At 37.4% G+C, this 22,872-nt stretch overlaps 1 protein-coding gene across 1 annotated transcript; it reads right to left on the bottom strand.

Moving 5' to 3' along the window:
- Positions 1–141: 141 nt before the first annotated feature.
- On the bottom strand, positions 142–21,246 carry LOC146001497 (uncharacterized). The gene is made up of 5 exons (XM_083138880.1): positions 21,121–21,246; positions 13,012–14,581; positions 9,352–9,461; positions 6,368–6,511; positions 142–1,457 (listed from the first exon to the last, which is right to left on the bottom strand). The coding sequence occupies exons 1-5, from the start codon at positions 21,238–21,240 to the stop codon at positions 1,212–1,214; spliced, it is 2,190 nt and encodes a 729-aa protein (XP_082995006.1). The 5' UTR covers positions 21,241–21,246; the 3' UTR covers positions 142–1,211.
- Between the last annotated feature and the right edge of the window lie 1,626 nt (positions 21,247–22,872).

Raw genomic sequence — 22,872 nt, forward strand, 5'->3', positions numbered from 1 at the left:
CACCATTTTATATGCAAGTATAATTTTCAATTAATGCTATTATGAATACAACTACACAAACAATCTGTATGCATTTAAATTACTGATATTCCAATTTTTCAGTTAAAATATGTTTATTATGCACTTTACATTTGAATATAAATTATAAAGTTATTCAATTCCAAATGTAGAATCACAAACTAAAAATAATAGCAACAAACAATGAAAGCATTAAAATGTTACAATATATTATATGAAAAACTGCCCACAATCAATAATAATAATTGCATAAAACAAAAATCACAAACTTGATGTGAACTTCAAAAATGGATGACTAAAATTACGGAAATAGTTTTCTATATTACTTTCTAGGTACATACTGGAGAAGAAAATTTATTAATTGAAATCCATGAAATATCTGAACATTATAAACTGCTATAAATGCTGTAACTATTTTTAGTACACAAAAAAGTAAAATAAAAAGCATTTAATATGTCAAAAGAAAAAATGAAATACTGGACTTGAAAAGTAATACTGAAGTGTAAATTCAGTCACAACCATACAACTTGGAAGTAGTGGGAAATATTTACAGGTCTACACAAAACAGAAAAACAAATATTGAAACTGAACATAGTGCATACATCTCTTTCTAAGGACTAGAAAAATATAACATTAACCATAACATCGATACTTTTAATTCAACTAAACACGGGTATATACTACTCTCAAAGATTTTTTTAATGTTTAAGTTTTTAAAAATTGACTAAATAATCACCAAAAAATTACAAATTATTAGTAAGTTTCACAATAGCAAAATTGCAAAACGTCACTACAAAATTATCACATGTGACCAACTGCATACCACATGCAACATTAACAACAAACTTAATATCTGGACAACTAACTGTACATGAATTATTGTAAAACAACAAGAGTAGGAAAACTATCACAGTTCACACCCATTACAGGTAATCTTCACTAAAAAAAAAAAAAAAAACTTCAGAGAAAAGATTCTATACTGACATTTAACATTAACAAAATACATGATATTGGAAAAATACCTAACAAAAGTTCATAGAATGCAACTAAACTTTCCACTAGTAAACAAGTACCTGATTGAATCACTTTCAACACACTAATTCATAAACTATAAAAATTAATTAATTACATTAATATAGGCAATGTACTCAACATGTATGTATACAATAATTACACATACAATGTGTTCAAAGTTATCGTGATAAAGAGAATGTCAATACTGGTGGTATGGGAGGTGGTGCAGGCCCACATCTCTGAACATTATTATTTTTCTTGCTTAGGCCTCTTCGATGAAGTGTGTTGAGCCAGGGAAGGTTTTTCTCCACTTGCTCTGAACTCTCAACTGTCATCCGGTGGCACTCACTAATATCCAAATATTTCAAATCACAGCAATTATCGCCGATGGCTTCCAAACTTAAGTCACTTAACTGCTTGCAATTCTATGGATAATCATAACGACAATAAGAACAACAGCAGTAACACCAATGTGTATTTTTTAAAAAAAAAAAAAAATTGGCATAAAATGGTAACATGCAAAAAAATTTGTTTAACTTATAACCTACATCGGCACTTGAATGGTAGAAATTTACTTTTATTACTAGCAAACATATTTTCAAAATGGTTGATTTTTTATGATATATTTTTAAAAAATATCTACTTTAACAGCAGCTTGTTGCACATTGCAAAATTGAAGAGGAGTGTTTTCACAAGGAGAGAGAATTAAAAAACAAATTCCAAATTCTATCTACATTTTCCTCACTTGTCTATCATACTAATAGTACAATATGGGTATTATAAGGCTTTGCCACAAGGTATGAGCTAAAGATATAACAAAGGAAAATTTTTAACAGACATTACAAAATATAAGTGCTTCAAATTGTGTATTAAATTGTTTAATTTTGATATAACAAGAGAAATTGACACAATGTCAAGAAATATCTGTAATGTTGATATGTAAGAGAAAAGTAATAGCTCTGAACATCCAATTTTTATTCTTTGGCTAGGAAGAATAAATAAATAAAATGGAAAATTTCAAATAACAGATTCAATAGCAACTGATTAACATTAACTATACAAAGAACAACAACGCAAGTGCTAAAAGAAAGCAACATAAGTATTGTTAGCAAGATCAATAATATCATTAATGCTGCATCAATATATTAGCTAGGCAAATACTAATAAAGACTAAAGCTTTTAAAAATTCTAATACTTGTTAAGATGCAACTTACTTTCCTTAATAACACAATGACAAGCATAATTACTACTAAATACTACATTATTGCTGAAAAAAGGTAAAAATACTGATGAAATTCAGCTCTCACCATAGACTAATTGCCTATTTACATCTCGAATGCACAAAGCTTTGTATAGTTACATAGGAAGAGGAAAAATAACAGCTTAGGTATCAAACAGGAGCTACCAAATGAACACATTATCATTCTTACATTAAAGGTGTCTAGTTACATTTACTTTAAAGGACATTACTATTTACAACATGCTTGAGAATTACTATGATAAATCACAATCTGCTATCAGATGTGTATATAATAAATAATAACCCATGGTGCAACAGCCCTCGAAGAGCCTTGGCCTATCTCCCGACTGCCAGTCTCCCTCCCACAATGCTACCTAGAGTTGTGGAGATCTTCAACCGGTAATGGGGTTATGTAGGGTCAGAATGTCGAACCGTCATCCATTATAGATTTCCCACACCGGGTTATGCTACTCACTCGTAGCTCGCCCAATTTCCCCATCGATGGTGGGTTGCCACCAGTCCTATACACAGGCCGAAAACCCAGGTGGCTTGAACCCATGCCGTCCCGCAGTCGGAGTCCAAAGCACAGTACCTTAGACTGCACGGTTACGGAGGACAGATGTGCATACACCTAGCTACATTTCTCTCCTGTTAGGGAGATTTCATACCAAAGCGACCAGTGACACATGTTGCTTGAGGATTTCACCAATCGAACGCAGGCTTGTGCAGCCAGTCATGCTTCTACTGTGTGAAATGTTGCTGTTGATTGATTCATTCTCAACCAACATGTGTTATGTGTCACTTGTTGCTTTGGTCTGAAATCTCCCTTACATGAAATGATTTTTACAAAATATTTTAAAATAAGACGTTGCTTCAATTTTGCTTTTATATTCACAACTGGGGAGAAAAATAAAATAAAATTCCAGAAGCAAGTTAATACTGGTTCAGTTAAACTAGTTGTAATTTAAACTGATAAAAAATTATCACTAATGGCTAATAATAATTAATATGAACACATTGAGTCAGCTTTTAAATAATACTTAATTCTGACAATCTTGGACACATAATCTTGACAAGTCAAATATTGTAACATCAAATAATTACAAATTATATATAGAAAAAAACAGTTCACAATTATGGAATTTTGATGCTAGAAGGGCAGTTTAACCCATAATTATAAATTGTAATTTGTTTTCAAGGCAGATATTTCACTGCTTGCATTCAAGTAGAATTAGAAAGCCGAACATGACAAAAAAAAATAGCTTGATTACAGTTCCTTATGTTTCGAAACAATATATGCTACACTTCCACGCAAAATATGAAGCCTACTACACTACTTTAATAATATGTATATTTTGAAAAGGGTTTTTAGATTTATCTGGTAAGCTGTTAAAGAGAACCCAATGATCGGAACAACATTGTTAATATGCAAGAAAAATGATAGTATTATAAAAGTTTTGATCTAATTTCTACATTTGCTATCATCTTTAAACATTAGATTACTGTCATTCTTTCATCGTTTTCTGTTGCTTTACAGTTTGTTAATACTAGATCACACCACATAGTGGTTTGGATTCGACTTTAAACTGTAGGTCCAGTCCCGATTAGCATATTCGCGCATAGACGCATAAACTCAAACAAGTAGCGCACTAACTACAAGTAGCACTGTAAGGAAGGATCCAAACGTGGGTATGGCACTGCCAGTTTGTTGCTTTTCACATAGTTATAAATGACCCTTCATCACATTTGAATTTTCTTTCCCCTCTCAGCTGATCTGAGATAAATATGGTTTAAAGTATAATATTCAATGCAATGTAAAACCAAAACCTCCTGTTTTTCCTGCCAGGCCAAATCACAAGGTAAAAAGATTCCTCCTGAAAAATTTGCATATTCAAATTTCACTGAAGTTAAAATTATACTTCTTTAATATAGTTTATTTGGCTTTTACGTGTTTAAACATACAATATTTTTTTTATTTAAAGATTTGTGTGAATTTTTGAAAATTTTGTCATAAAATATGTAAAAAATGAAACAGTCCATTGAGAGCCAAGGCCTGAAAACTGACTTTTCGTTGGATGATGAGCGATCAGTGGCTTTCGAGACTGGAGCCTGCTACTTCATTTCAAGCAGCTCCCCAACTGTCCTAATGATGGTGGATTAACACAATTTTTGTTTGGGTTCCACTGGGAATCGAACCCAGGACCACTAACACCAAAGGCGAAAGCTATAACAAGTTGATTACGCAGGAGCCCCCTTAAAATCAGATGTGACAAGGATGAATGAGAAAATAATATTATGGCAAGAGGGGATCAATCACAGAAGATAGTTTGACATGTTCAGCTGATAACACAGTAAAAAAGGTAAAGTACTCCCCTGTGCTTTGCACCACACCATGAAGACGTATAGGGGGTGTGGAATTAGGGCCCCAGACTTCCTTGATCACAGCTGAAAGTGGGGGTGATGTAATCAGTACCATGCCCCTGGTGGCTTTTACCCCCCAGAAAATCCTTGGAAGTGAAGAAAATCAAGAAACAAAGAAACTGCAACAAAAAAAAATGATCCTGATGTTTTTTTGCATTGAGTACAACAGAAACCTCACCCAAACTTCACAAATTGAAAGCAAATTCATAAAAATAGTACAAAACCTAACAATTTTTACCAATTTCATATTTTCTCATCCTACACTGAATTTTTTCTTCCTTCTGCAGAGAATGTGCAAATAAGAGATTTGCAGATCAACACAAAATTTTGATGTTTCAGAAAATGAACGATATACATACGAATTTGTTACATACGAATTTGTTAACTAAAACTTTCAATCTTGTAATTGTAGTCTGCTGCTAATATTTGTTCTCTTGTTCAAAGTTACTCCTATTAAATAACCAAAAGCTAATATTTGTATATTTGTATTTATCCTTACTTTCGCAACACTGAGATATCAGAACAAAATATGCATAGTAACGTCACTAGCGAAAATTGAGTGAAAACAGAAAGGAGGCAAGAATATCCCCCCCGCCCCCTGCTCTCATTCGGCTGCAACACATTATTTGTATTTATCATGGATACAAACAAATGAATGCATAACACTGTCACAACTTTTTGTCCTCCATTTTTATTCATGAATTTTGTGAGTTTACGTGCAAAATTTCATGTTTTTATGAGCAATTGTTCCAGGTCCCTACTCTATCATCAAAGTAACAAAGCAAGTATGATTGGTTTAGGAGGATTGACAGATCTAAAAACAAATGAGGACAACTTCCATTTTTACTTGCCCTCACCTGAAAATGTTGAATGGAATGACAAAAAAATTTCGTGTGCGAGACAAGGAAGAAGTCTACAGTGCAAGTTTCATTTGGGTTCAATTTCTAGTTTTCCTGCATTCTTATAGCACGAACTGTGAAGCTGTTCATTTGTTCAAGGCAGATTTCTTCCCCAATAGATTAGTAGCTAATTCAATCAGCCTTGGGTTTTATTCTCAGTGCAGGGACATTGCATAAAAGTTACTGAAAACATATTTTGAGTTGGTTTGAGTTGGTGTTTTAAGTCCACTTTATGCACAGTAAGGCTAATCAGGACTGGACCTACAGTTTAAAGTGGGATCCGAACCACTTGTGCCTCCACCGGGTATCGAACCCGGGACCCCTCGATTACAAGGTAATGACGCTACCACTGCGCCATGGGGGAGGCCCTATATTTTGAATATGTAACATTAAATTAATTCATGAAAATAATGAACCTCCTTTCTATTAGGACTGAAATCATCACTTCTGCAAAATCTGAAGTGGAATCATTGCAAGAATTTACCACAATGTAGATATAAATTATTACATGCTATTTTCAAGAAAATAAAGAAAAGCGCAACTTAATCTGACACGAGTGCAAGCAAATTTCAGCGAAAAAAACTAAGAAAGCGTGATATCTAGTGGTTGAAATTTGAAAGAGGTGATTACAACACTTGTGCATGAGAGAAGTGTTATTCTGAATGATGTCATATGGCACTCACTCCCAATTTTCAAGATGGATACATCTCATATATTCATCTTACTTATTTAGTTATTGACAGTACAAACAATGAAAGCATTAACATTTACTCACCTGTACATCAAAGTATCTCAATCTCGAAAGGCACTTCACTAAACTTGCAATTCCAGTATCAGTAATGTTGTAACAATGAGACAATATCAAGGTTTCCAGACTTGGATTGTTTATTCCCAGGTAAGCCAACCCGAGATCAGTTACCTGAAATGGTAATTAAGAATAAATACATGTGCTACAGCATGACATTTACTTTTATATTTACTTGTGAAATGTACAATTTCTATTAAGATAATCAAGGTTATATAAATTGAAAGAATTTTCATGCCTAAAACATTAACATTTATGGACATAATACAAATATAAATGTCTGAAAATGAATTTCATATATATTGCTTTATTTTCTTCACCTTCTAGCATTCATAAAATACACTGTTCAGTAAAATCCAAATTCAGTTAACGCTAAATTTTGTGGTAATAAGGTAAGTTCCCAAACTTCTCTTTCCCAAGGTTTTTTCTTTCTTGTGTGCATTGAAGCATGAAGGACAGTATTTTTAACTAGAAAATATTTGCTTTTTCATGTGTGTCAATGATCTCAAAAATGGACCCTTTGCCAGGCCACTTTCAAGTTTTGAAAGAACTTTGCAGATTACATGAATATTAAGCCTTCACAACAGAGCATGTTTGCCGGTGAACCCATGAACTATGAATGTGTTTTCAGCAGGAAATTCAAACTTCCACAAGCTTTTAAATAAAAGTTTATGTATTGGGAACTGAGAATGCTAGAGTTACAAATTGTATCTCGATTTGTTCAGTACATATTAGGCTATAAGCCTGCAGTAAAATAAACTCCCATGCAGGCAACAGGTAAAGGTGCCTAATGAGTGGCGTGCGGTGACCAAGATAGCTGAAGCACTGAATATATAATTTTTAAATAAACAATAGTAAATCAAGGGGCAGGCTTGCCTTGATAAAAATCACCGCATGCCACTGCTTTGCGGCATTTTAGTCTTTCACGGGCTCCGCAAAAATGCCTCTCGACTCTTTCGGAGAATCTAATTATCCTGGCAGTTATGCAAAATTCAAAATTTCTCGATATTTTGTACTAGTTCTGGTGTGAAAAAAACTATTTTGTGATGACATAACATGTAATTTAATAGCCGACCCCCGTGGCGGAGTGGTTAGTACATCGTGCTACGATGCCAGGGGTCCCGGGTTATTATCCTGATCTAGGCATGGATGTTTGCGAGTGTCCATTCATCAATTTCATCATATCATCACTCATCCCCATCTTCGCAAAACAGCGCATTTAGCTCAGCGCTACCGACTAACCAGTCACATTTGGTACACATATTACACTGAAAATGTCTAGTGAATTTACTGGTGTTTTGAACCAAGTTCGGTAGTTCTGGTGTTGGCTGTCCATTTTTAATTATCTCATTCTTTTCTGACAAAGAACAGGCAGAAAACGGCTTGGACAAATGCTCTCTTATAGTACATATTGTTCTATATTACTAGATACTACCTGGTATACCTTCACACACTTTCATATACATTTGGCATACCAAACCCGTAAAATGAGGAAAACCGAAAACAATACGAATTGAAACACGCCGATACTCTCTCTGTCTCTGCATAGAGTCTCCCCGTCCGATGCTAGCTTCGTTTGTAACAGAATTCACGCACACTGCTCGTGACCTTGAGGTGCATGTGCAACTGTCTGCCACTGCTGAACTGATGCAAGAGGGAGATCGCTTCGGCTTCTCAATGCAGGCCTGCAGGGTTGGTATTCGTTCTATGTGTAGCGAAGAAATGGAACGGTTTTATCTAGATATTATTGAATCATCGTGTGATTATAATGACATTGTGCACTTGTCGCTTTCCCTTGTTAAAAGTGTGTTTCCAAATACCAGCATTGAGAAAAGAGAGTTGTTGTTAAAATGGATGTGTGTAAAAAATAAATAAAAAAATTGCACACAATTTTTAGGGCACCACCTCCCCCCTTTCCTTTCCCCTGCCACCAATTATAGCAAGAATGAAATTAAACTTTACTAATTGCTAGTTACATAACTCAAGACTCGTGCAGAACTCAAAACATGCATCTTTGACCATTATCCAAGTCATAGTATGTCCTAAAAGTCACATACTACAAGCAAAAGCTCCTTGTCCATTACGGAACAAGCCGTAGTTAACGGAAGTACCTGTGGTTACATTATGAAGCAAGCCATAGTTTAGGGATTAATACATTTCTTACAAACAAAGCAACTTTAAGAACTATTGTATTTGCATTAATGTAAGTATGTCATTATAATAATAAATATGACTTCCAATCACAGCTAAACAGTAACAACAAATGCTTCATCAATTCATTTTCTAGGTATCACAACATATCATTGCAGCCTTCCCAATGGTGTAGTTGTAATGCTGTCACCTTGTAATCACAGGATCCTGGGTTCGATGCTCAGTGGAGGCAGATAGTGGTTTGGATCCCACTTTAAACTATAAGTCCAGTCCTCATTAGCCCTTCTGTGTATAAAGTGGAGTTAAAACCAAACTTAAACCATGTGTTATGGCAAATGTAAAAATTACCTTCACTTACATTTTAAAACAATGACAATGCAGTCAGCATCCTTTGTAATATGTCAGAGGAAGATATCTGTACATTCAGTTTTCTCATACTTTTTGAAAGTATGTGGAATCAGTAAGAATATTGCTATTGGTTCAAAACAATATCAGCTCACCCTTAGTAAAAACATTTTTATAGTTCTGAACCCAGTTCAGTACAATAAAAGTCTTAATTGTTGACCTTAAATTACAATTGCAAAAATCAGATAAGAAGTTGGTGTATTATGTCAACATTCTACTTATTATTGTCCTGTATCTAGTGTGACATAATATCAATTTCTTACTGCTGGATCATGTGGTTATACAATTTTAATTTTCTGTAATATATAGATATTACCTGAATTGCTAACACATTGCAATAAAGAAAGGCCACGAGTTTGTTTATCTAGAAAATTAATAAACTGTAGTTTTTTACTGACCTGCTGGCAGTGACTAAGATTCAAATGTTGCAACTCAAGAAACCTAAAGGCATGCTTGATGCTCACATCAGTAATTCTATTACAGCCATGCAAATCCAATTCTCGAAGACCTGAAAAACACAAAATGCATTGAAATGCAACGCAATTACAAAATACACTGACAAGATAATTGTAATGGAAAGAAAATATAGAATATGATACAGCTTATGACATGGAGTATATTTATAGCTTACGGAAAAGTTATGTGAAAAATTTGACTTCATTTAGGGATAGAACCTGGGTCTTTGTCATTCTGTGCCAATGCAAATTAATTTAGTTGGTTCAGTTGAATTAGTTCCTTCAATTACACGAAGATGGCATTCTAAAAATCACCAAAATATGCAAAAATAAAATATGCTCTTATGACCTAAAATTTTACAAAATATGCACTATAATTTGAAAAATATGCCCCTATAACTAGACTGTTTCAAACATCAATATCTAACTTATGCTGAAATATTTCCATATACATACTATTTTTAGTTCACTTTATGGGCCCTGATGAGTTGAAATGCACAATGAATACTTTCTGTAAATTTCCATTAAAAATTAAAGATATTTTGGTACAGTACCCCCCCCCAAAACGAACATGGGAGTAAATAACGAATCCACTTGGAAAATGACTATATTTCTTGAAAAAGCGAAAATATGCTGAATATGACCGAAAATCCATCAAAATATGATTTAACATGTAGAAATGGGCAAATATGCCAAAATATGACCTTAAAAAAGCAGCTTAATTCAATTAGTTTCTTCACAATATGAAGTTCAATATATTTAGGGAACACATCACCCTTACCAAAAAAAAATATGCTAAGTCATAAAAATCCTATCCCTAGCCATAATTATCACATACCTTCTCAGAAGTTATAAAAAATTTAACCCTTAACTGGAATCACAGGATCCTGTTAAAATTTTGTATTTTCGAAATTCAGCTACATAGAGCTGCTATATTCTTAAAGACTCCCATTTAATTCCTTACAATGCATTGGTGAACTCCGTACAAGTTGGTAGTGTTCCGCTGGAAACTGAAATATCTAATCCATGTAATCTGGAACTACAGTGTCCTCAGAACCAGATCGCTTCAGTAGCATTTTAGTTTAGGTTACTTTGTGTTAACTGCCTTTTTTTGCTTGTTCTCAATTCGTATAAAGATGTTCAACCAAGTTATTTTAATCGAACACAAAAAAGCAAACATTGGTTGATTTCTTTTCTCTGGAAGTGTTATTGTAAGTCAAGATAATGCTGGGAATTCCTTGTTGGCTCTCATTGTAAAATCACAACCCCTGAAGACTAATTAAATAAACACTAACAAAACAAGATGGTGCATGCAATCTTCAAAATAAACTTAACATATTGATACACACAAAAATACAATTACAAAATTCATACACACAAAAATAAACTGCTGCTGTAACTAGTGTTGTAAAGGTTTCATGCAAAATTTAGCTAATTGTATATATATAAAAATGGATATGTGTGTGTATATATGTATGTATGTTTGTTCCGGCATAACTCAAAACACCTGGAGCAATTTCAACCAAACTTGGTACACATATGACATACTGTGGGAGCAAGACATCCCTCACACCCTTAGGGGTGAGGGTGGGAAGGGGGTGACATGTAAAAATAATGGAAAATGACCGATATTAGTGTGGAATCCATAGTTTTCGGGGTCACTAAGATGAATAGTGACACTCCCAATGCCGTTCCACTCCAAGTTCATCACCTATCAGCATGGGGGGTGAGAGGGGGGAAAATAAAATGTCAAAAATGACCTACATTAGTGTCGAATCCATAGTTTTCGGAGTCGCTAAGCTAATTGGTAGATGCACATAATTTTGGTAAATAAAAAGCAAAATTTCGGTATATAAACGGAGTCAATCTCGGGTTCAAAAGTGGTAAATAAAATAAAATTTCGGTGTTATAGCAGTGAAAAATCGGATGAAAAGTGGTATATAAGACATTTTTGTTTTTAAATTGTGAATATAATCATAAATTTGATTTAAAAACTACAATTATTACACAAAATTAACATTTCACTTCTAATAGCACATTTATGTAGTTATCAGAATATTAAGTTTATTTCTTTGTAAAGGAGTCCATTTTTGCTTTTATTAACAATAGAATTAATCAATTTTCCGTGAATTGGATACTCGCAGGATAATTCAGACCTCAGAAGGTGTCGTATCGGTAAATAAACCATAAATTTCATGTTTAAGAGTCTATTTCGCATTTGTAGTTCATTTTGCATTATTTCGTGACAAAACATGGTAGCAAAATGCATCTCTCTAACCTTTCAAAAACATGAAAAATTAACACTACAATGTGTTTTTTGACATTTCATTTTTTCGTCAAAAACAAAATATGCCTGCCCCTACTAATTGGTGACATTCACAATTGCAATTTTCATGTGTGTACCAAGTTTGGTTAAAATTGCTCCAGGCGTTCACGACGTTTGATTACTTTATAATTTGTATACTGTACTTATACTTTTCAATACCTGTAAATAAATAGTTACATTTTATACTATAGTTAGAATTCATTAATTTTCCCATCTAATAGAAGATTGGGATATATAAATACCCGGGCAACGATGGGTAATCAGCGAGTATCAAATATGACTAATATTAAATATGATAGGGTGATGAGTGAGTTCTAGTGAAGACTTTTTGTAGTACATGAAAGAAGTTTGCAATTATTGGTGGTTAAGCTAGGGAAGAAAATAGTTTGAAGAATTTCCTGGACTCTATCCAACCTATAATATAAAAAAGTAAAGAACTCAGCCAGTATCCTGTCGAAAACCATAGAAACAAGATTTGAACATGGGTGCTTGAAGCTCTTGTGAGCACATGCTACACACAAATGTTTTACTTTTCATGGTTTCTTTGAAATACAAACTTTCAAGAAAAATCTATTGCTTGGGCAAGATATGTAATGGAAAAGCCACTCAGATGCATAGACAAGCACATTAATTTGAAATAGTTATTCATTAAGTAGTTTCTGGATGGAAAGAGAGTTTTACAAAAGATTAAATATATGAGGTCACTTTGCCCCATTCATGCCACTTACTCTAGCATCACAAACAGAACAACACATTTTCATACTTTAAATGCTCTCACTTTTTTACCCATGTTTTAACTAACCTTCCACAACACATTCTTTTCTCCCATCCCTGAGAAGGCATTGAGGATGGTCCAAACATTTGGAAGGTGAAACGAGGTATGTGCCGTGATTTTGTCTCATGTTTAATATGTTGACAACACATGGTATAAACAACCTTTTGTTTTACTTTGGTTTCTTGGTTCACATGGTTTCTTACATAAAAAATTACATCCATGTTTTCCTTTCAAATACTACAGCGCAATATAGAGAAGGAAAGTAATGTCAGTTCTTCAATGATAATGGTTGGTTGGTTGATTTGGTGTTTGAAGTCCACTTTATGCACAGTAAGGCTAATCGGGGACTGGACCTACAGTTTAACGTGGAATCTGAACCACAATGTGCCTCCACCGGGGCCCCTTGATTACAAGGAGACGACACTACCACTGCGCCATAGGGGAGGCCCCTTCAATGATAATGACTTTTCAGTCACATTGCAGACACTTAAATAAAACTTACCTTTCAGTCGAACTAGCGATATCCCCGTGCCTCTTCCCAACTGATCTTCACACAACTGGAGAACAACCTTCTTTCTTTTAGCATCCTTGACTATCTCCTGCTCGGCTCTTGTTCTCAGTGAGATTTTATGAAGGCTGTTATCTGCCCTGCTGCATACTTCCTCCAGATTAATCACATCTATACCAGGTGCTAGACGCTCCCTCATAATAATATCTATACTGTTCTTCTCATCTAAATCATCTTTGGACTTGAACTCATGCTGTGAAGCATTGCTTTCTGAAACCTGAGATTTTGCCATCCCTTTTCCAGTAAGACCAGAATCTGTAATCTTATCACACATCATAAATTTCAAGGACCTGAGCTTAACTTGATGCTTGCATATAGCTTGCAGACTCTCGTCCGTGACAGCATTAATGCACGAACCAAGGTCAAAATGAGTCAACTCAGGAAGGCATCGCGCAAGTTTCAAAACAACCTGTTCATCCAACAAGAGTGAACTCACGTTTAATCTTCTGAACTGAGGCAATACGCACGTGCACAGACCTTTCTCGATACCTTCACTTGTCACTCCTTCGCACTGCGACAGATCAAGGCAACGCAGTTTCTTTAACCTATGCAATTCGCTAACCCCTATGTCACTGATTCCACGACAACGGCGCATTTTAAGTGTAACCAGACTTTCTAAATACTGACAAATAGCTAGCAAGCTGTGGTCAGTCATTCTCGAACAAAGGCTGAGGTCGAGTTCCGTCAGGTACTTCTGATGCTCGACAAGGGTGACTATGCCTGTTTTTGTAAGCTGATCACACGACTGAAGATTAAGAGATGCCAAACGAAGTTGGGGCACCTGAGCAAGTTTGGTTAACGTTAAGTTGTCCAATAGCGTATGACCAAAACTCAAGCTCCTAATTCTATATGCATTTGTTTGAAGATACTGTAAGATATTATGGAAGGTAAGCACACTTTCGGAAGGTACAGACTTCAAATGACTGGGGTAGAATTTCCTATATATCCCTGAATGGTACGATATCTGACAGCCAGTCAAAGATAGGGTCTCAAGGTTAGGAGCAATAGTCACAAATCTATTAAAAAGCATATCGGACAAATATCTATTGCAAGCCAAGCTCAACTCCCTTAAATTACAAAGCATCTTGCTCAAGTATATAACCTGAGCCTCATTCTCTAGCACCTTTCCCGACATCAACAACTCTCTGCATCCATTTAAGTTCAGCACTTCTAAGTTTGGGCACTGGAACAGAATCTCGACAAAATTCTTTTCAGAAACATCACAGCTGTGAATGGACAGAGTTCGTATGCTTGGACCAAATTTCTGCCAAAAATTCACCATCCTTCCACCTGCAGTCAGCTCCACTTCCTTAAAAACAAAATTGATGAACACTCTCGAACTGTTTTCAAATGCCTTCATTGGGCGTACAAGTTCGTCGCAGAGAACAATCACTTCATTTTCATGCAGCTTCTGATCCTGAGATGCCAGGTACCATAGCCTGCACACCTGACTGGCAGCAATTCTATCGGTGAGTGGGAGAAACTTCATGATGTAGTTGACAATCTGAAAGAAAAAGAGTTCATGCAACTAAGTCTCAACTCAGCAAATTCTACTTTGTAACACTCATGTTAGTATTTCGCAGCATACAACCCCAGAGGAACGTAACTCCAAGAATGAGGTGTTCAGTTTTTTAACGTATCTACTCACTTTGAAGAGCTCTACTTCGAACTGGAGTCAGATAGATGTATCTCCCCCCACCCCAAATAAAAAAAATCAGTAAATTGGTGACACTTGACTCCACTTTACCACCATTGACAAGAGATTGAGATATGCCGATCTCCCCTTAAAGTGGGTAGATACATAAAAAAAACGAAAACTGCATTTTTGGAGTTACGTTTCTCTGGTTCTCAAACGACTATTTATCACTACAATATGACCAATTGTTGATTGATTGATTTAGTTTATTTTATTTCACTTTTTGTGCCACTTTTGGCTAATTTGCGAAGATGGGGATGAGTGATGAATCGACACTCACAAACACCCATGCAGGCCAGGATTCTAATCTGGGATCCTTGGCGTCATAGCGCGATGTGCAATATAACCAATGGAACTCTCTAAGAAGAGTACTTAGATTCTAAATGGACTACTTAAAACCCTACCAGGGTAGCAAACACTACGTATTTAGGGCCCTTGAGAGTAAATTATTGCAGCAAAGTTTCTATAAAAGGGTCATCACTTATGAATTTCTTTACTCAAAAGCAGATAATTACATATGAATAAACACTAGTGGCAAGCACCTCAGGAGTAAGGGGTATCTCATAATTAGAGTTGGAAGTGGTCGGATAAACTGACTTTTTTGGAAAAAATCTCCAGTTTATTTCCACGGCTTTTTTCGGCTCTTTCCATTAAAGTGTCTCAAATCAATGAAAATACAGGAGTTGGCATAATTTTTCCTCTTCCATGGTTTTCGTTTATCTCCCTACTGTAAAATAGACATCATTTCGGTAACAGTTTCATATGGGCACAACACATCTCACTCGTTTATTTCGCCATTTTTAACATTCGTACTTACGTATTTGCATTATTCTCTTTTCATGAAAATAATTTCAATTTTTCACATTAAGAGTAATTATTGTTCTTCCTTTTTTCGCTTGCGTAACACACAATATGGCGGGCTCCACTTGAGTTGCATTGTAATCATCAGTGGGTATGCAGTGTTTCCAACCTTTATTCACCGAAAAATACCTACTTTCGTGTTCATCACGTGTGCAAATTGTACACTATGCACGGATTTTTTTAAAAAAATTTAACTATGCTTGCCTAACCTACCTTACCGGAAATGGTTTTTGGGGCTATCATTGAGTGGCTAGCCCCAAAAACCATTGACGAATAGCCCCACGAACCATTTCCAGTAAGGTTAGGTTGAATTAGGTTAGGCAAGCATAGTTAAGGTGAACATAGTTAAAAATTTTGTTCCAAAACAACGAAAACAACAGCGTGGTTGGAAATACTGACAGGGAGTTAAGTCATCAAACGTACGCAACATCCAGTACACGTAGAGGAAGCAAATATAAGCAACATCTATTGTGCGTCGGAGAGATATTTTCCTTCAAAAACACATGAATTCCCAGTCACATAGATTCCACGACGAAAGAAAACACCTCCACGAACTGTCAACATGCTACAGAAACTCATTTCCATAAGTAGTTTCTTCTGTAAATATTAAGAAATTCGTTGTGCCCATACGAAACTGTTACCCTCATTTCTAAATATAAAATACAAGGTAAAATTTTTGTATCCCCAAAACGTATTTCTTCAATTTTACAGGAGAAAGTACTTACCGAAATGGGTTTATTTATACTTTAGGAAGGTCTTGGAAGTTTGTTTTCACCTCGTTGAATTTTTTTTGCCGATAAATCATGTAATTTTCGACATTAATGTCACTCCGATGCACGAAAGCTGTTCCCTTGATGTCAGTCTACTACGTGAACCAAATATTTGCGAGCGTTTCATGACGTAACAACCGGCCAGTGTTTCCAAATGCGCGGTTTTGTAACTGTGTAACAGTTCTAGAACGTAAATAAACGTGAGTTACTGTTCATCATTTCTGATTACGAACTTGCGACAACATGACGTGCACAGGATCAGTGGCGTTCTCAATGTGAGGTTGATGGGGTTATAACCCCCCCCCCCACTTTTGCCCGGTATCTCTAAGGCTATTTATGAATGGTTCATGGGGCTATTTATGAATGGTTTGTGGGGATATTTATGAATGGTTCGTGGGGCTCTCCGTCAATGGTTCGTGGGGCTATCCGTGAATGGTTCGTGGGGCTATTTATGAATGGTTTGTGGGGCTATCCGTGAATGGTTCGTGGGGCTACCCGTGAATGGTTTGTGGGGTTTTCGAACCTGAAAAAAAAAAAAATTCAAAAACAAATTTAACTGTTTCCTAACCTAACAGAACCTAACCTAACCTTGCCGTGCATGGTTCGTGGGGCTATTTATGAATGGTTCGTGGAGCTATCCGTGAATGGTTTGTGGGGCTATCCGTCAATGGTTCGTGGGGCTATCCGTGAATGGTTTGTGAGGATATTTATGAATGGTTAGTAGGGTTTTCGAACCCGAAAAAAAAATTAATTTTGAAAAACAAATTTAACTATGTTTCCTAACCTAACAGAACCTAACCTAACCTTGCCGTGCATGGTTTGTGGGGCTAATATTTATGAATGGTTCGTGGGTCTATCCGTGCATGGTTCGTGGAGTTTTCGAACCTGGAATAAAATACAAAATCAGTAACACGAAAGTAGGTATTTTTCTATGAAGAAGGTTGCAACACTGCATAACCACTGATCATGGACTACGCTAGTCAAGATTTCTCCGCCATATCGCGTGTAACGCAAGCGAAAGCGAACAAAATAAAAATACTCGATATTTCGAAAATTGAGATTATTTGCGTGCAAAAAACGAAACGCGAAATAGAAGAATCCTTACGAATGCAGAATATGTAAGCATCAATGTGAAAAATACGAAAATAAGAGAATTAGAGACGTTTGGTGGTTACCGAAATTTTAATAAATACAATTTACAATATGAAATTCGTAGCTAGATATAAACAGTGTTTCCAAGAGAGCTGGTGAGTTTTTTTGTTTCTTTTTTTGTTTGCCTAACCTAACCTTCCGTGAATGGTTTGTGGATCAATTTTCGCTTAAAAACCTTTTGTGAATAGTGTGTGCGGCATTTGTAATGTGAAAAAGTATGCTTTTTTCAGTGGAAAAAACATAATCCCACGTTGAAAAATGTTCCACTATGCATATAAGGTACAGGGGATGGACAAAAATATGGAAACACCTGGTATAAAACAGGTAGCAGTTCAGCGACCGGTCCATGCAGGTTATCGTGAATCATATCTGAGCTGAAAGAGTTTCAAAGAGGGCAAATTGTGGGTGCGCGTATGGTGGGAGCTTCCCTGATGAAAGTAGCGGAAATGTTTGGTGTATCAAGAGGCACAGTCTCGAAGATCATGACTGTCTAAGAGACTTCCGGAAAAACCGCAAAAGCGAAACACCACCATGGACGCAAGTGTGTGTTGCATGACAGAGACAGACGCACATTGGGTAGGATTGTGACCAAGCGGAAGATAACCACGGCTCCAAAAGTCACTGCTGAGCTGAAGACAGTGCTTACAAACCCTGTTAGCGTCAACGGGGTATTCATGGCAGATCTGCAATTCCCAAACCACTCGTGACTGTTGACCATGCTGCTAGATGGAGACAGTGGTGCAACGCCCATAAAAACTGGACAATGGAGCAGTGGAAGACTGTAATTTGGTCAGATGAGTCATCCTTTACATTGTTTCCAACTGCTGGCCGAGTGTACGTGTGGAGAACGCCAGCACAAGCGTACGATACAGACTGTCAGTTACCGAGAGTGAAGCATGGCGGTGGTTCAGTGATGATTTGGGCAGCCATCTCCTGGTATTCTGCCAGACCCATCATCACCCTGCATGGACATGTCACTGCCAGGGATTACGTAACCATTCTGAGTGACCAGCTGCATCACATGGTGCAAACTTTGTTCCCAGATGGTGATGCTGTGTTGCAAGATGACAGAGCCCCTGTTCATACAGCTCACATCGTCCAGGACTGGTTTGATGAGCACGAAGATGAAGTGTCACATCTGCCATGGCCTTCACAATCGCCAGACCTCAATATTATTGAGCCCCTGTGGTCGGTTTTGGAGACCAAGGTGCGAGCCCGCTACCCACCACAATCGTCTCTACGACAACTTGCAGCTGCTTTGGAGGAAGAATGGTACAACATCCCTTCGGCAACCTATATTTGTCCATTCCATGTCGACTGCAGGCCCTTCTGCGTGCCAAAGTTGGTCCTACTCGATATTAATAAAGGTAATGTGCATTTCTGCAGGTGTTTCCATATTTTTGTCCATCCCCTGTAAGTACTAATGTAAATAATTCGGAAATAAACGAGTGGTAAAAATTTACTATCCTTCGGACACCTCTATTTTTTTGGTTTCGTCAATTTTTGACATTGATACTTACGTATCTGCTTCGCGGAACATTCCTGAAGGTGTATTAACGTTGTTTTGATGAAATTAATTGCAATTTTTCACATTACCAGAACGTCTCGTTTTCCCTTGCCTGAGACACAATATCGCGAGTACACCTTCCTACATAATTGCGCGTCCGGCTTCTCTTTTGCCAAATTTTTGACATTCAAACTTACGTATCTGCTTCGCGGAACATTCCTGAACGTGTATTGACGTTGGTTTGATGAAAGTAAGAGCAATTTTTCACCTTACGACTACTTCTTCCTCCTACCTTTCCGTTTGCCTCACACACAACATGGCGCGCACACCTTCGTAAATAATAACGCGTAGGAATGACGCATCGGCCTTGTTTTTTCTCGATTTTCAATTGCTATGCAGTGTTTCAACCTTCGGAACCCAAGAAAAGCCCGTCGACAAACTAAATCAAATCTATTTCTTTTTAACTTTATTTTTCGCGTTCTGACACCAAATTTTAACTATGTATCCCAACCTAATCAACTAACCTATCCACGCACCAATGGTTCGTGGGGCTAGCGCCAATGGTTTGTGGGGCTATCTTTTTCACTATTGAAACCTTTGCGTGGCCTACTAACCTATCCACGCACCAATGGTTCGTGGGGCTAGTGCCAATGGTTTGTGGGGCTATCTTTTTCACTATTGAAACCTTTGCGTGGCCTACTAACCTATCCACGCGCCAATGGTTTGTGGGGCTAGCGCCAATGGTTCGTGGGGCTAGCGCCAATGGTTCGTGGGGCTATCTTTTTAACTATTGAAACCTTTGCGTGGCCTACTAACCTATCCACGTGCCAATGGTTTGTGGGGCTAGCGCCAATGGTTCGTGGGGCTATCTTTTTCACTATTGAAACCTTTGCGTGGCCTACTAACCTATCCACGCGCCAATGGTTTGTGGGGCTAGCGCCAATGGTTCTTGGGGCTATCTTTTTCACTATTGAAACCTTTGCGTGGCCTACTAACCTATCCACGCGCCAATGGTTTGTGGGGCTAGCGCCAATGGTTCGTGGGGCTATCTTTTTCACTATTGAAACCTTTGCGTGGCCTACTAACCTATCCACGCGCCAATGGTTCGTGGGGCTATCTTTTTAACTATTGAAACCTTTGCGTGGCCCTACTAACCTATCCACGCGCCAATGGTTCGTGGGGCTAGCGCTAATGGTTTGTCCACACCCGGCACAAACTTTACAACACACCCACCACACGTCATTCTTCAAACCCTCGATCCACAGTTCTAACTCTCGTCGCAAACGCAGGGAGTTCGAAACACTGGATACCAACAAAACACAATCACGACACGTCATGATAGTCACGACGGTGTATGAAGGTGAAGGTGTACGAACTTCATGGTATACGCAGATGTACGCGCCAAACGCTATCTCCGTCGGAGAATTAATTTTCAACGAACAACATGAATTTCAGCTATGAAACATTGCAACATCACACAAAACACCTTCCCGATGTTCGAAAATGCTACAGGAACTTATTACGGTAAGTAGTCTCTTCTGTACAAATAAATAAATGTGTCCGAAGGATAGTAAACTAGTACCCAATAAAATATCATTATCAGCTCAAACACACATAATATGTTACTTCTTATTTACATCATTCACGCATTTTTTTACTAATTTTTAATCAGGGAACGCCGGGCGTAGTGACGTTGAATAACGCTATGCAACTGGACCTCTATATTCGACTGACTGGGAACAGGTAACAAGTTTAACTTCATGCAACTATTTCGAGGAACTGATATTTGGGTTACAGTAATGTATTACGTAAAGTAATCTAGGAAACTTGTACATAATGGACGTAATATGTACGTTCATTATTAATTCACCTTAAAACGCGTAACTGCGTAATATATTTTCCATTCAAACTGAGTTTGCCTTTAGTCCTTCAATTAGTTACAATGTGTCAAATGCGTCATTTACAGAAACGAAATAGCTTGTTGAAAACAAACATTGTATCCGAAATATATGACAATCTAACCCCAATTTGTTCACAAAGATTTCACTTAAGCTTACCTCTATAGGAAGTGGGGGTGTAGATTTAGTTTGTTGGCACGCCATTTCTCTGTAATCTGATTCCATTGATGCCAAAATTTTATCAATATTGATAGAGACTTCTTTCAAAACATTGAACATCAAGCAGTTTGCGCGCACACATGCTAAGCACAGACTTCTTCTTCTTCTTCCTTTTTCTGGCCCACACCTCCTTTGCAGTCTCCGGCCAAAGTTGCTATTAGTGTTGATATTATTCCTCCTCTGTAAAAAACAAAGTATTCGAAGCATTTGAAATTACCAAAGTCACTAACACTTGGGAAGGCCATAAGACACGTTTTCATTCTCGCCTGTTTCGCACTTGTCACTTGTCTTCGGCACTAGCACTTTATATCACACTTCCTTGTTGTGGTCTCACTGGGTGCGTTCCGAAAGTCTTAACGAAACGAAACGAACGAAAATAACTGGGCTCGTGAATCTGGTGTCACCAGTTATTTTACAGACTTATGGGACACTCTAGGCGAAAGCGCAGGCGCAGCGTTTTGTTTAGAGGAAGTTTCCGCGGAAGGAATGTCCTTATGGCAAAAATAAACTCTACTGTGGACACTGTTACTCATTTTAATCACATTCTAAGAACGGTCAAGGCATACTCATCTTGTGCATGTTGCTTCATATCGGTCTCTGTTAAAATTATAACACATTTTCCGAACTAGTGCAGTTTGAATCCATCAGCATGCGCTTTGTCTGCAAGGAGCAGACGATTCTCACGGAACAAACCAGCCTCCTGGCCCTTGCGTTTGCCGTTTGGTGAACCTCGTTCTTGCACGAAACGCACGGAATGCGACTTTTGGGACAGCATAATGAAACTCACGAAACGCACGGAAGCACTTATGGGACATCCAGTTACCATAACGCGTTAAACTCGTGCGACTTTCGGAACAGGCCCTTTGTTGATCAACAGGGTTTTGTTTACAATGGAAATAGGAAATGTTGTTCCTGCTCGTACAAGACACTGATAAAGGGTAGTTCTGTGTCTTCCGCTTAACGGATATTGAAAGAATATATGATTAATCGTTTGTATGGCCTCACCGCAACTGCAGGAAGGGGTAGAAGATAAGTGAAGTCGAGCAAGGTGTTGGTTGTTTCGCACGTGACCTGTGCGAAGTCTTGTTGTGAGTTTAAACACTGCATGAGGCAGTTGTAGAGAACGGAACCACGGCTGGTGGTTGCCGACCTGTGCAACCCATTTATATGTTGTGGTATGGGACAAAAGTTGAATGCACCATTCGTCCCAACTTGTTTGAATTTTTTTCCGTACTCGCAATAGAAGGTCCGTGTATAGCAAGCGCAGTGGGAGAACACGTACCCCCATTCTGGCTCGTTTAGCGAATGCGTCAACAAGATCTTGATATACATTGAGGTCGCTGTGGACTTTGATGTATGTAAAAGTCACGAGTTGGCCCTGTTGACGTAGCTTATAAATGATCTGAAGAATTAAGAAGATGAAAACATTCATGCGAAAAGCCGCAGCCCCAGTTCGAGCCAATGTCTGTAGGACGCTGTCTGTGAGAATGAGTGTATAAGATATATCCTGGTCGCCGCTTGGAGCCGTCAGTATAAATAAATGTTGCCTTAGGCCATTTTCCCCTATAATTATGATGTTGTCATCAGTGGCGTAGCATGGACATTTCGGGTGGGAACGCCAAGTCCGAAGGAAGGGTCGGCCCTTTCTTGCTTAATAACTTACTTATGGTATTAGTCGCCACAGGTATTGTT

The sequence above is a fragment of the Lepisma saccharinum genome, chromosome 17 (genome assembly GCF_977018435.1).
Source record: "Lepisma saccharinum chromosome 17, izLepSacc3.1, whole genome shotgun sequence".
Lineage (NCBI taxonomy): Eukaryota > Metazoa > Arthropoda > Insecta > Zygentoma > Lepismatidae > Lepisma > Lepisma saccharinum.